Source organism: Gavialis gangeticus, unplaced genomic scaffold (genome assembly GCF_001723915.1).
Source record: "Gavialis gangeticus isolate Ggan-Ray unplaced genomic scaffold, GavGan_comp1, whole genome shotgun sequence".
NCBI lineage: Eukaryota > Metazoa > Chordata > Crocodylia > Gavialidae > Gavialis > Gavialis gangeticus.
In genome coordinates, this window is record NW_017729024.1 from 164,180,728 (window position 1) to 164,195,274 (window position 14,547).

Here is a 14,547-nt window from a genome sequence, read left to right on the forward strand (position 1 = left end):
AGATGTACACCTTGCTGGGGTCGTTTGACCCCAGTACTCTTTCCTGCCATGGCAGGGGGTCGGACTCGATCTACTCAGGTCGCTTCCGACCCTAGAAACTATGAAACTAAGTAACGGCCACTGCCTCTGCCCCATGGGACACCTGACAAGGCTGGAAGTAGCCTGCAGCCCCTTGTAACTGGCTGCGACAGGACCTTGGGTCTGTGCATTGCAGGGAACCTGGAGTCCGAGCATACAGGGATCACACTGGGGTACGTGGCCATGGCTATTCCACTGGTGTTGGCCACTGGGGTTCTACTTCTGGTGGTCATGCTCTCCGGGTTGGTCCTGGGTATGTCTCAGGCCCACTCTGCTGAGCCCCAATGGCTTCTGGGGGTTGTGGCAGGGACAGGAGCAGTTTGGGGGTGGAATGTGGCCCCTAGTGCAATGGTGCTGCGGCCTCCAGCCCATGCCTGTGCAGACAGAGCCCTGGCACCTCCTCCCCTGGGCTGAGCTGAGCTGGGCTGGGCTGGTCCTGCAACTGTTCCTACCAGGTAGGAAACTGGTGCACACCTCCAACCACCACCATGCCCAGATCACAGATGGAGATATTAAGTAAAACCGGTCCCTGGGGCACTCCACCTGATACCAGCTGCCACCTCAACATCAAACTTTTCAGAGCCTGACGATCCAGCCAGTTTTCTATCCACTTTATAGTCCATTCTTCCAACCTGGACTTCCTTAGATTGCTTGTGAGAGTGTTGTAGGAAATGCCATCTAAAGCCTACTCCCTACAGCGGGATCCAGAGCCCTCTGCTACTAGTGCCTGGAGCTGCCCGTGGTGGTGTCCCTGCCTTGGCCCTGAAGGCCCCAGCCACAGCCCAGCTGGCCAGGCATGGTGACCCTCTCTGCTCTGCAGACCAAGGTGGGACAAGCAGAGGCCTCTGGACCAGCTTTGCAGCTCAGCACTGACACTTGCTGCCCCACACCTCTGCACAGAGGGGCCCTTCAGAAAGGAGGTGATGCTGGCACAGGGCTGCAGCAACATGTGGCCCTGGGGGGTTGTGTGCACTGTGTGCACCTGTGTTGGAAGTTTGGGTCCATCCCAGGGATGCTAGGACAGACCCTGCAGTGAGTCACACAACAGTGGCCAGGCTAAAAGGGTCCCAGACATACAGCAGGGATGGTTCCCCCAGCTCTGACCTGCTCTTTCCTGTCCCCAACCTGGGACCACAGCTGGATTCCCAATGCCCCCAGGGCAGGCACCAGGAGGTCACAGAGGATAGACATGGGGCCACGGGAGAGTGCTGGAAGGAGGCAGACCATACCAATTAAAAGATTTTACTGGTGCAACATAGAGCACCCTGGGCCCATCCTAGTGTTGAGTTCACTTAGTCTTGGTGCGGTGCCAGCCGAGCCTGCTCCACACAGTGTCTGCCACCCCACAGGCACTGGCTGCTTCATGGAGGAGAGGGCCTGGCAGTGCCGTATCCAGGAGCCAGCACAAGCTTGCTGGCAGGGGTAGGTCAGAAACAACAGGGCGGAAGTGAAGTAAGAGAGGACACGACTGAGCACGGAAAAGACCCCATGTCCTAGGCTCCTGCCCAGCCAGACGGAGAGCGTGGACTGCAGGAGGGTGCTGTGTCCCCCCATCTCTGGGGCAGGCAGGCAGCCCCGCTTCCCGTCCTCGTTGCAGGCAGTGGAGAGAGTTCCCTTCTGGTCTCTGGGGCTGGAGCAGCGAGCCTGGCTGCCCCGTTCCCCCAACATGAGCTGCAGCTCCAGGTCTGCTACTGCCCACGTTTTCATACGAACAAAACACAAGGCTCCCAGTCCATTTGTGGGCACAACACAGAGGTGGAACGGCTCCTGAGGGGGTCCGTGGTCCCCATCACTGACAGAGTTGTCAGAAGAAGCAGCAACAACAGGTCCTGGCCCCAGGCGGCCACTACTTGAAGTTCCCATAGATCTTAAAGGAGTCCAGGTAGCTGAGGGCGAGCTTGTAGCAAAACTCGTACTGATTCTGCAGGGAGAGGAGCACGGGTGAGACCCCCCATCACCCAGGCACAGCTCCCCCAGGGCTGCCAGCCTGGCCTTGCTCCTCCAGACACAGAGACTCCTCCAGCCCCCTGCCATGGATCCATGACTGCGTAGACCTGTGCGCTCAGGGCTTTGCCTCTTGCCAGGCCAGGAGTCGGCCACAGCATTTGGGCTGTGCCCGGTGACCCTGTATCCCATAAGCCACAGACCTCGTTTCCCCAGAGCCCTTAAGAAGAGCTATTTCCCTCTCCCTGCAGATGCTGCTGCTCCCGGGAGGAAAGGCCTGGGGCGGTGTGGCTGGAGCAGTGGGTCCTGGGTGGGGGACAAGCACTTACCACATCCTTGACCAGCTGCCACCGCTGCCGCTTCAGCATCCTGACGGCCTGGGACACGTCCACCAGCCCCTCGCTGCGGATCTGCTCGCACAGGAAGCCAGCGGCGCAGAAGAGCCCGCACCGGCTGGCACCGTCCCTGAGGAGGGAAGCAGCAGGATAGGTCACGGGGACTGGGGCTCACCTGAGGGGTCTCCTCGTGGCCACCCACGGGGCCCGGGGTGGGAACTGATGGGCTCTGGGCCCTTCCAGAGCCCCTGCTCACCAGCAGGTGACAAGCACGTGGCTGTCCTGGTTCTGGCGCTGGGTCCTCTCCACCTCCCCCAGCAAGCTGATGATGGTGGCCGGGCATGGCGGGAGCTCCTGCTGCATGGGCCAGTCGTCCAGCTGCCAGAACTTGACCTCCAGCATGGCCTTCTTGGGCTGGGGAGAAGAGGGCAGTGAGACAGGAATGGGATCTGGGCAGGGAAGGGACCGCTGGGACAACACAGGGGAGGTCTATCCCCATCACCAGCCATGGGGAGGCTGCCCCAAGGCTGGGCATGACTTCCCCACCATGGGAACATCATGCCCCTTCCACATGCCCACCCAGGCCCTGTCTCCACCCCTGAGGACTCGCGAGATCCAGATGCTGAGCTCACAAGGCAGCGATGCTCCACTTGAAAAAGCCTCACTCTGGGGAGATGACGGGGCTGGGGAACAGCTGGCATCTGAATGACAGTGCTGTCCCTACAACAGTGCCCCGCAGCACCTGGCCACAGCAGCCTGGCTCTACCCAGACCAGTCACAGTGTCACGAGAAGTGGGGCTGGAAGGGACCTCTGGGGTCACATCTAGTCCAACCCCTGCCTGAAGCAGCATCGCCCCTATGCAGACCGTCCCAATGTGTATATTCATCTGGGGCTCATTGCCTTCCAGATGTGTCTGGATGAAAGGACCGCTATTAAAAACTTGTTGTTATAAATGGTCCAGCTTGCTCTTTCCTGGACACTGCTTAGAGCATCACAGAACTGGCCTGGGAAGGTGAATGAGACCAGCTTTCATTTGTGACATTGTTTACCTCCGCAGAGCGTTTAGCAAATGTCAAATGATCTGAGTGTTCGCTCGAGTTGCACGAAGCGACATGGGTGCACAGAAATGCTGCCTTTGGTTAGTGCAACAGTGGCATGACAAGGAGCTGGTAGCTCTGATAATTCTGCACTGGGGAGGCCACATCTGGAGGCCTGTGTCCAGCTGTGGCCCCCCACCTCAGAAAGGATGTGGACACATTGGAGGAAGTCCAGCGGAGGGCAATGAAAATGGTTGTGGGCTGGGGGACATGACTGGTGAGGAGAGGCTGAGGGAAATGGGCTGATTGAGTCTGCAGAAGAGAAGACCGAGGGGGATTCGATAGCAGCCTTCACCTCCCTGCAGAGGGGCTGCAAAGAGGATGGAGCTGGACTGGTCTCAGTGGGGGCAGACGACAGGACAAGGAGCAGTGGGCTCAAGTCACAGAAAGAGGGGTTTAGGGTGATATTAGGAAGAACTCTCATGAGGAGGGTAGTAAAACACTGGAGAGGCTGGGAAGTCTCCATCGTTGGAGGTTTTTAAGATCTGACATGACAAAGCCTTGTCTGGGATGATGTAGTTGGGGCTGGTCCTGCTTTGAGCAGGGGGCTGGACTAGATGCATCCTCCCAAGGTCCCTTCACCCCTCCTTGTCTGTGATTCTCTGCTTCTGACAAGTGCCAGTGCTGGCATCGCCCTCTGATTTTTGTGTCCAGCTCAGCCCCCAGCCCTGACTGAGCTGGGTCTGGGTCTCTCTGGATTCCCAGCTGGGACAACCAGTTCTTCTGGGATAGCTGAGAGGGCAGAAGGCCCCAGTCTGGCATGTGTCTAGGCCCTACCTGCTGCTTGTTGGCTACGGCAAGTGTCCGGATGGTGAAGCCAGCTCCCAGCTCCTCTGAGATCAGCGTGACTTGGAAACGGCCGTAGGTGGACTCTCCGTGACTGGGCCAGAACTCCAGGTAGGTCTGGGGAGAGACCAGACGTGAACGCACGTGGGCACATGCATATGTGTGTGTGCACACAGGTGGGATGCACACAGCACCATTAAAAGACACCCAAGCACATGCACATCCACACCTGTGTCCACACACAGGCCTCAGCAGAGAGGGGGGCATCTCATGCATGTACACATATCTACACCTATGTATTTTCTGCCAGCTTTCCATGCATCTGTACACACACACACACACACACACACACACACACACAGCTGCAGACAAACACTGACACTCCCGGTGCTGCAGATGGGACAGGGAGAGATGTATGTAGCAAAGCCCCCACGCAGACACTGGTGAAGGGTCGCACCCCCCATACCCTCACTGCACACACACGGGTGCCAGCACGCTCACACCATCCCGCTGCTGTCACCTGGCCTTGCACACCCCCAGAGAGCCAAGCAGAAAGAGGGTCCAGTCCCACCTCCTGGGATGCTGCTTGGAAAGACAGAGGTGGGGGGTTGCAGTGAGGATCTAGAGGCAGTCAAGCCCCGTGTCAGGGAAAGAAACTCTCTGTGTGTATGTGCAGGGTGACTGCCACCCCCAAGTTCAGCCCAAGCCCACTGGGAGCCCACAAGGATGCTCTAGCAGCTTCCCCAACACCCAGTGAAGCATCTCAGGGCCTTGCCCTGAACTCCCCGGCCCTGGTGCTGGCAGCCCACAGATGAGCCCACATGCAAAGCTGACCTGGTCCAGCTCCTCGATCCGATTCAGTAGGACCAGCGAGGTGCAGGTGTAGTCCCAAAGCAGAGCCCAGAAGTCCACCACCGTCTCCTTGAGCGGCAGCTGGGTGACGATCACACGGTCGTCTTCAGCGTACGTCTGCATGATGGATAGACAGACAGACAGACCGGGTGCAGCCACCGCCAGAGCAGAGCATTGCATAGGTCCTTCAACCCCATGTCCTGCCCTGACCGTGCTGCTCTGCTCAGTCCAGCCTATCTGTGCAGGTCAAAGGGATACAAGCCAGGGGGCCCAGATCCAAGCCCCGGGGGCTGCACTAACTTGGGATACACAAACCCCACTTCAGAGCAGCTAGGAGCCAAACCCATGCCCCTTCTCTCCCCCATACCGGGGCTAAACTGAATTGCTTGCAGAGGGGGACAGCTCGGCTGCAGCGGCTGCATGCTGGGGTACGGCTTGGGGAGCTGGGCAGGGCTCTGGGAGCATTTAGCCTGATCCTCAGGGGCTCTTTCCTAGCACCCAGGGTGGAGACAGACGGAGAACCAGGCTGCTGCAGCGTTTTGAAGCAGAGCAGACAAAGCCTGGGCAAACAGACTGGAGGGGCTGCTCCTGCCCTGGGGCTGGGGCCAATGGGATCTCCTGGCACCTGGACAGGACACAGGGGTCTGGAGCCTTACGCTGACAAAGACTGCGTTGATGTAGCCTGGCGAGCCGTCCAGTTTCAGGGAGGACATCAGGATGGGGCGGCTGCGATCCGCTGGGAGAGGAAAGGGCAGAGAAAGTCAGGGCATGAGCCAGATGGCTACAGAAAGCTTGAAATCAGGAGCCAAAGGCTTTGGTGGAGAAGCCCCGGTATCCAGGTTCAGCGCCCAAGGGCCCCTCCTTGGAGGATACACAGGACAAAATGAGAGGAGCAGCCACCATTGGCACTGCATCCCTCAGCCCCCGTGGAGCAGGCTGGGGTGGCAGTGCTGGTGGTACGAGCCCTGGGGAAGGCTGCAGCTGCCCTAGGGACCGTGCCCTCTGCTCCATGCTGCCAGCCTCCGGTGCTGGCACGGAGCGCTACTGGAGATGCCCCTGCCCCAGCAGGCCCAGGAAAGCCTCATTAGGTGAAGGTGCTTGGGATGAAAAAACAAACCCCAAAACATGGAGAATTTGAGTTGGAAAAGAAGCTCCCCAGGGTGCAGCGAGACCCCTGGAGTTGCACATTTCAAGCCCAGAAGGGACCATTATATCTCATCCAGTCTGACCCTCTGGGTTGCACAGGGTGGGCAATCCCCCCCAGCTGCACTTGAAGGGGCTGGGGGGGACTGGCTGCAGTCTGTGGACAGACCCTACTGCAAAGCCCAAGAGGGCTGGGGGGCAACAATGCTGAGACCTAGGAGGGAGGGCTCAAAAAGCAGGACCCCTGCACGCCGGAGTGTGGCCCCCCACCAGCCCGGCCCTGCGGCACCTGGCAGGATGGTCAGCTTGCGGTTCTTGGGCTGGTTGCTGGGCTTCTCGGCCTCTCTGCACGCGGAGAGCTGGAACAGCTCGGAGAACTTCTGCAGTGCCTGAGGGGACAGGGCAGCCGAGTCAGCTCCCAGGTCCCGGCTAAACCCCCACCCCTCAGGCCTGCCCGTAATTTGGTGACACCAGAGATGCATCCCTGAGCCAGAGATGATGGGCAGAGGGGCTCATTTCACAAGCGGGTCCTACTTGCTTCTTGGGCTGGGCCCCAGCAGCAGTGAGGGGGAAAGGAAATGTCGTGCACAACGTCTGGAGAGCCCCAGGCTCTGGGAGCAGCCCTGGACCCTGCTCAGCCCAGAGATGCTTGAGCCTGTTTCCTGCTTGGCCAGGCCAGGTCTGGGGGAGCGCAGGGTCCCGGCTTACAGCAAAAGCACCAGCTCAACAGCAGGATCTCTGCAGTGATAAAAGGTCTCGGGAGCACCCTGATCCCATTACTGAATAGGCCAGAAGGGGCAGGACTATAAGCCCAGCTGCCAGGGGAGAGCAAGGCACTTGGACCCGGAGCTGGCAGAGGAAGGAGATGCCTGCCACAGGCGGCAGAAGCTGGATGTTCGGCTGTGAACAGCGAACAGGCATCAGGAAGGCCAGAGCTGGGATAAAATTGAGGAGGAGGGTTAGGGCTGGAGGGACATGACTTTGATCGAGTGGACTCCTGGTTGTAGGAGCTGAGGCAGCACGGCCCGAGGCAGCCGGACTGGGAGCCAGGAGGGCACTCCAAGGGCATGCATAGCCTATGTCTTGTTCACATGTATTTGGGCTAACAAGCCCCGCAGGCAAAGCAAAGCCCATGGGATGCCTGGGGACTGATTTAACCCAGAGAGGTGCATGGGGTACTACAAGCCCTGTGGATGGCTCATTTGGGGCCAGGAAATCCATGAGGTGACGGTGTGGGGTGCAGGACATGGACTAGGTTGCTATAGAGGGCGAGAGCCCAAAGGAAGGACTCTCTGGAGAGCAGGCCTGAGCGGTGAGATGCCGAAGCACCAGGGTGCATGTGAATGCTGCTCCCAGACTGCAGACAGAAAAACGGAGGCTCTGAAAGTAGCGGGTTGTCGATGCCCCACAGCAAGTCTGTCCGCCCTAGGAGGAAAACCCAGTGGTGCCATGCGGGGGGCTCAACCCCTGCTCCTCCCTCGGTCCCCTGGTACCTTGAACTCCTGCATGAGCCTGCTGGTCTGCGTCTGGGGGTCGAGCTCCTTGAGGTGGCTGATGTGGCTGCAGAAGCTCTCCACTGGGACCCCCGTGTTGCTGCACACCAGCCCTTCCAGCAGCACCTCGTACAGGAAGGCGTACTGCTCCTGCAAGGGTAACACCATGTCACGGCCCTGCTCCAGCCTGCTGGCACCCAGGCGTCACCCCAACGTGGTGGGGCAGCCTGAGCAGACAGAGGATCCAGGCACAGCGTACCCTCCAGACCCTCAGAGCCTTCCCCTTCCCCCATGCCATGCTTTGCCCCATACCCTTGAAAATTTCCTGTGGTGTCCTAAGCTCATCCCCAGGCCCCTGCCAGTGCAGCTCCAAGTGCCCGCCAGGTATTAAAGTGTGGTACAGATGTGGAGCAGACAAACCTAGGGGGACTGGAGCCTGGCAAAGGGATCCAGGACCCCCCAGTCATCCAGCACAATGGGGGTGAGCTTGCTGGTGAACAACCCCATGCAGCCGGGACACTGGCAGATCCAGGCCGAGGGTCCTGGGGGAGCTGAGCACCCAGCCGGGATCAGAGCTGAGGTTGTTGGCCAGGGAGGGTGTTACACAGACAGCACCTGCCAGGTTGCAGGAGGTCCCTGGAGAGCAGGAAGGAACCCCTTGTTCCAGGGACCCCTCGCCCCGGGGGCCATGCAGTGGATGGGGCTTGACCCCCCAGACTCTGCTGCCTGCCGGACAAGCTGGCCTGGAGCAGGCGCCGCCCTCACCTTAGTTTGCACCATGCTGACCCGCCGCTCCCGCAGCTTCTGCACGCACTGGAAGACGTCCACCTTGCCCTCGGCCCTGGCCATCTTCAGGAGGGAGTCCAGAGCGATGAAGGTGCCTGTGCGGCCGATCCCTGCACTGAAAACCGGGGAGAGAGAGTCAGGAGCTTGTTGGGGGACCTGGCCCCTGGCCCCCCGGGAGCCCCCACCGGTACCTGCAGTGCACCACCACGGGGCCACCAGAGGCCTCCGACACCCTCTTGTTCACTATCTCCACGAGATGCAGGAGCTGGGCTGGGTTTCGGGGCACACCGTGGTCTGGCCACAACTGGTAATGGAGCTGCTCCACGAGTCTCGGAAGGGGACAGCCCGCCTGCAAGAAAATGGAGCATGGGTTGTGCGGGGGGAAACCATCTCAGGGGTCTGCCCAGGGAACTGAGGATGCAGGAGCCAGCAGTGGCGAAGGATCCACCAGCATGCAGGACCCCCTCTGAGGCCAATGTCCCCCCAGGCCAGTGCTGGGATCCCAGTGCTCAGAGACCACTAAGCTGCCATAGCTCCTAACGAGGACGGCAGAGATGAGGGGAGGGGTAAGACCGGCAAGCTGAGGCCAGCCTGCTTCTGAGTCCAGCCAGACTAATGACAGTGCTTTGCATCCACATAGCCAACAGTACCCAGATGACATCCTGCACTGGCTGAGACGGCCGGGCCTGCTCCAGGAAAGTTGTGAGAGCCTTGGAGCAGGCTCAGAAACAGCTCTCGCATCAGGCTGGGGCTGAGCCAGGTGATACCCGGGGGGTTGCAGGTAATGGCTGGGACAGGTGACACTGAGGGGGGTCCTTTCTCTAGACAGACCCTACACAGAGCCCCCAAACCCCATCTTCCAGGGTGCTTTTCATCTCAGCATCTGCACCATTGGCCATTGCAGGGCATTTCTGGGGACCCAGCCAGCGGCAGCACCCCTGTGTGAGCCTCAGGGTGCTTGCCCCATGCTCCAGCGAAACAAGTGATGAAGCTCACCCTGGGCCTGCAGAGTCCCCTCTGCCCGGCATCTCCCAGAAAGGGCAGGGCAGCCTTGCTGCATCCGTGACGCGAAAGGACATCCCATGCCGGGGGTGACTTGGCCCCCTGCACTTTCTCTGCCCTGCTGAACTCACCTTCTGCAGGCGGAAAGTGCGTGTGATGAAGCCTGTGGCCATCCTCATGTTGCTGAGCGTCACTGTGAAGTCCCTGTACTCCTGCTCCTGCTCCGGCCAGTACTGCTCGCACTTGGTCTGTCAATGGCAGGGAGAGCCCTGAGCACTAGCACGAGCAAGCGTGTGGCCCGGGCAAGCCCCATTCGGCTGCCACAGCGCTTGTGAGTAGGGAAAGGAGCCTGGGATGGCCCTGCAAGATGGAGCCAGGTCTGGCCTGAGAAGGGCAAGCTGGGGCCCAAGACCTCGGCTGTGCCCGGCATGTCCCAGCCATGCCAGCATTGCAGGCACTACCCACAGCACACCCCCTGGACCCCCTCCAGGCTTCCTCATGGCACAAGCCAGCTTCCTTGGGCTACCCTGAGGGCACAGTTAGCACAAGGGGAAATACCCCATGGGGGGAAGGACTAGAGGGCACTGGGGAGAGGAGGAGAGTCTGGAACCCGCTTTCAGCTCTGCCCCACTGCTCCCTCTGGGACTTCCTCCCTGTCTCGTTGGTCCGTTCCCCGTGGGCTCCCTGGGATGGAGATACCTCCTCAAAGAGTCTACTCTGGGGGCAGGGAGCCTCCCTCCCCACAGAAAGGGCCAGCGCTTTATCAAGAGGTACTGCAAGTGCCCGGACCCATGGGACTTGACCCCATGGGACAGGGGCCTCAAAGGCATCTGCCTCTGAATCACAGAATAGCAGACAGTGAGGGTGGAAGGGAGCTCAGGGGGTCACATCTAGTCCAGCCCCCTGCTGCAGGCAGGACCAGCCCCAACTGCATCATCCCAGCCGAGGCTTTGTCTACCCGGGGCTTCAAAACCTCCAAGGATGGAGACTGCACCACTGCTCTGGGGAGTCTGTTTCACTACTTTACTACCCTCCTAGTGAGAAAGTTTTTTCTAATAACCAACCTAAACCTCCCTTGCTGCACCTGGAGCCCATTACTCCTTGTCCTGTCATCTGCCCCCACTGAGAACAGTCCAGCTTCATCCTCCTTGCAACCCCCCCGGCAGGGAGCTGAAGGCTGCTATTCAATCCCCCTCAGTCTTCTCCTCTGCAGACTCAATCAGCCCATTTCCCTCCTCCTCTCCTCACCAGTCCTGTCCCCCAGCCCCCAACCATTTTCATTGCCCTCCGCTGGGCTCTCTCCAATGTATCCACATCCTTTCTGCAGTGGGGGGCCCGCAGCTGGACACAGGACTCCAGATGTGGCCTCCCCAGTGCTGAACAGAGGGGAGGAATCATTTCCCTTGACCTGCTGGCGACGCTCCTACCAATGCAGCCCAGGATGCCAGTCGCCTTCTTGGCACCAAAGGCACACTGCCGGCTCCTGTTCAGTTTATCATCCACTGTCACTCCCAGGTCCTTTTCTGCAGAGCTGCTGCCCAGCCCATCACCCCGCCTGCACCGGTGCATGGGATTGATCCATCGCAAGTGCAGGACTTTGCACTTGTCCGTCCTTCTCTACCTTATTCTGCTCCACCAGGTCAGTTAACATCACAATGACTGAGGTCTTCTCCTGCCAGATCATCTGCCAGAAGTCCTCCACCGTCCCCTGCAGTGGGCCTGTTGGGTGGGAGAAAGCACCACATCAGTAAGACATCCCCACACTGGAGGCAGCAGGGCATGGGGGGCAGTGGGAAGCCCCCACCCTCGCCTTGTGCTCAGCCCAGTGGACCTCACGGTAGGACAGAGCAGAGTCTCGCGACATGAACTGTGCAGAAGGGCATTGAGTCTCGGCTCTTCAGTGCATCACCTGAGTGATCCCCCCACCTCATGCAACCCCCACTCATGCAGAGCCCTGCAGCAACATTGCTGTAGCTGACAGGCATCCCTGCTCACCCCACCCCTGGCCCAGGGCCACGAACCCTGGGATTTTGCTTCTGAAAGCAAAATCCTTCCCATATAAACAGGGCTTGTCTACAAAGGGAAGTCACTACAGCAAAGCCAGGGTGCAAAATCACCATGGAGGGGTGGTAGCTAGCTTTAGCATGTCATTTAAGGAGCTGGTAATCCTGCATCCCCCCTGGCCATTCCCTCTGCACCAGGCCTGGAGCCAGGGGATGAGGGTAGGTGGGCCCCTGGGCTGGCAGCTCCTCCACTGCTACCCCATGTCCTGGGAATGGGGGAACTGGACGGCGAGCTGCCCAGAGCTGAGCTGAGTGCCCAGCCCCACCTCGGCCCCATACCCGGGAACACTCACCCTGAGCCGCGATGAAGAAGCGGGGGCTCCTGTAGCTCTGTGGGAGGCAGAGAGACGGACAGCACAAATCATATGATGAATACAAATGCGATTAATTAAATGAATATATTTTCCAGTCCTGTACTAAATACTGACATCGTATCTAAGGCACGCTACATCCTGCTTGCCATCTGATAACCCCAGGTAACCCACCTGCTTCTTACCAGCTATTGACTCCCAAACTATTCAGCATTTGCATTTTCATGAAACAGCTTTTTACAAATTGACTTCTTTTCTACCTTGGGGAACTCGTAACAGCTTCAGTTTCTCCTTTACCTGATGAAGGGTCTATGGCAGGTGCAGAGACCCACCTCAGGAACACAGCTGGGTATTCGTATCCCTCCGCTGTTTCCACCACGTGAGGCGGGCCAGTAGGGGGTGCTCCTGTGTTGAGCCACCCACCTCCCTGCGCCCGACCACCTTCCAGGCTCCAAATGCCTCCCTAGGGGCGCCTTATGTCCGGCCGACACCTCTCCCGGAGCACACTCGCTAGTCTGGGGGTAACGTGCCGCCACCACCCCAAGAATGGACTGTCTCACGGCCCTGTGTCCTTGGGGTAACACAGGCCTAAAGTCCCATGGGTACTCAACCCAGTACAGGCACTTGGGGTACTTCCCCAAGTCCGGAGGCAAAAAGGTATAGTCTCCCTTAGTCCACAGACCTAAGGGGTCTCTTAGGCATAATTTAGACCCACCCCTCAATAAGTCTCCCACACCAGTCAAAAAGGAGAACTTTATTGATTACAGGGGGTAGGGTAAACTAGGGTACAGGATAGAGCAATATCTAGAAATCCTAAAGAGCAAACAGTCTGGCTGTGGTAGCCTTTTGATTACGCATCTGTGATACTTCCAGCTAAATATCTAATCAGATTGAGTAGCTTACTCACAAGCATCTTCCAAAGGCAGGTGAAGTTTCCCTTTGGAGGCAGGCGGTTCCTAGCTCGTGAGTTTGGGGGGAGAGAGCCAGTTTCAGATGTTAAGGCTTCTCTGTCCCCTGCCTGGCTGCTGCGTCACCTCATGGCCGGAGAGGAGAGACCGCCTCCTTCCCCGTCCTAACTTATATAGCCCCTGTGACCTCATTCACCTGGGCCAGCGGAGGTCAGCCCCAGTTGGCTGTCAGCCAACCAATCTGAAATGTATCACCTGTTACCGGGCAGATCCCAGCTCCCCAGGTAGAAGCCCCTTACCCAGGTAAGTGATGCAAGTCACGTAGGCAGAGGGAGCAGGTTCCCCCTCCCTCAGGAATGCAGCCAGCTCCAGTTCCCTAAAGAGACAGGCTGAGGGTGTGGTCCCCTGTGTGCTGGGCCCACCCTAATTGAATGGTCACAGCACAGAGATTTAAATCACAGTGTCAGAGGGCAGAGATTTTTGGGGAGAAACCAAGGTGGCTTTCTGCCACAGGGCCTGTAGGCCCGAAAGCTTGCAAAGAACTTTTTTTTTTGCAACTTAATAGTTGGTCTAATAAAAGATATTACCTCTACCCAAAAAGCTTTGTCTGCCAGTGAAATTAAATGAACACTTCCAGCACCACCCAAGGGGCCACGTGGTCCCACAGCCCCCCATCTGCAAGCAGCTGGAGCAGCAAGCATGCACCCCAGTAACACCCCAGCTCCTACCTGCTGCTCTCTGGACCCAAGCACTGCTTTCCTTTAGAAAGTCAGGTTGCAAGCAAAGATTGCTGCCCCAGTGTTGCTTGCACAGGGTGCTCTGGAGGAGTGCATTTGTCAGAAACCATCCAGTCCTGGGCAAAGGGGGGTAGCGTGAAATACCCATGGGAGAAAATAGGCATCGCTACATCTACATCATCCATGCCCAGTGCCTGCCCAACCTTGAACACCTCCCTCAGGTGTACTGGGGGTTTGTAGTGTGTTAGCCATTGCCCAGCCCCTGATGACCACAAAGCAGGGGTGTAAAAGGCTGACCAGAAAGGAGCAAGTCCCCATTGCTGCCCTGAAGAGAGACAGGTCCCCTGTGCCCTCAGACCCTTCCCTGGCACCTTCTCCTGGCTAAGCAGAGGCTGCGCACGCATCCCAAGGTACCTACATCTACGTAGCTGGCATTGATGTAATCAGATGATGGCTCAGTGGATTGCAGCACCACTCGGGCATGATCATCTGAAAGACACAAGAGGACAGAGTGGGTCAGCAGTGAGATAAGCCATGTGCAGGAGAGAGGATGCACTGGTGAAAGTGGCCCTGGGAACTGCAGGCCCCCGGCCTGACATCAATAGCGTGCAGGGCTTTAGAGGGGGGTTTCAAGGACAGAACAAGACCTGGAGGCAAATGGCATGAAATGCAACAGAGGTTTATCCGAAAGACACCATATTAAACTGACCTGGTTGCTTGTTTTCATAGGTTAGTTGATTAGACAGTCAAAGGAAATGCAGCAGATATCATCCACGGGCACGTCATTGGATATAGATTCATAGATTCATAGATTAAGGGTCGGAAGGGACCTAGTAGATCTTCTAGCCCGACCCCCCGCCAGGGCGGGAGAACAACAAAAAACCCCAAAAAGAGAAATGGGACTCAAACGAGTCCAGCCAGGTAGGCATCCAGCCTCTTCTTAAAGACCCCCAGGGTAGGGGCCAGCACCACTTCCCTTGGAAGTTGGTTCCAGCTCCTAGCCGCCCTAAC

At 58.3% G+C, this 14,547-nt stretch overlaps 1 protein-coding gene across 1 annotated transcript in view; it reads right to left on the reverse strand.

Moving 5' to 3' along the window:
- Positions 1 to 501: 501 nt before the first annotated feature.
- LOC109297939 (receptor-type tyrosine-protein phosphatase kappa-like) overlaps positions 502 to 14,547 on the reverse strand; it is a 30,712-nt gene continuing 16,666 nt past the window's right edge. Inside the window, exons 6-19 of the mRNA XM_019518024.1 lie at positions 13,955 to 14,025; positions 11,874 to 11,910; positions 11,139 to 11,236; positions 9,649 to 9,765; positions 8,707 to 8,864; positions 8,495 to 8,630; positions 7,730 to 7,879; positions 6,526 to 6,625; positions 5,750 to 5,829; positions 5,076 to 5,210; positions 4,233 to 4,358; positions 2,614 to 2,771; positions 2,352 to 2,487; positions 502 to 1,999 (exon numbers count right to left, since the gene is read on the reverse strand). Coding sequence (XP_019373569.1) covers positions 1,925 to 1,999; positions 2,352 to 2,487; positions 2,614 to 2,771; positions 4,233 to 4,358; positions 5,076 to 5,210; positions 5,750 to 5,829; positions 6,526 to 6,625; positions 7,730 to 7,879; positions 8,495 to 8,630; positions 8,707 to 8,864; positions 9,649 to 9,765; positions 11,139 to 11,236; positions 11,874 to 11,910; positions 13,955 to 14,025 — 1,577 coding nt within the window. The 3' untranslated portion in view covers positions 502 to 1,924. The remainder of the gene's footprint in view (positions 2,000 to 2,351; positions 2,488 to 2,613; positions 2,772 to 4,232; positions 4,359 to 5,075; positions 5,211 to 5,749; positions 5,830 to 6,525; positions 6,626 to 7,729; positions 7,880 to 8,494; positions 8,631 to 8,706; positions 8,865 to 9,648; positions 9,766 to 11,138; positions 11,237 to 11,873; positions 11,911 to 13,954; positions 14,026 to 14,547) is intronic.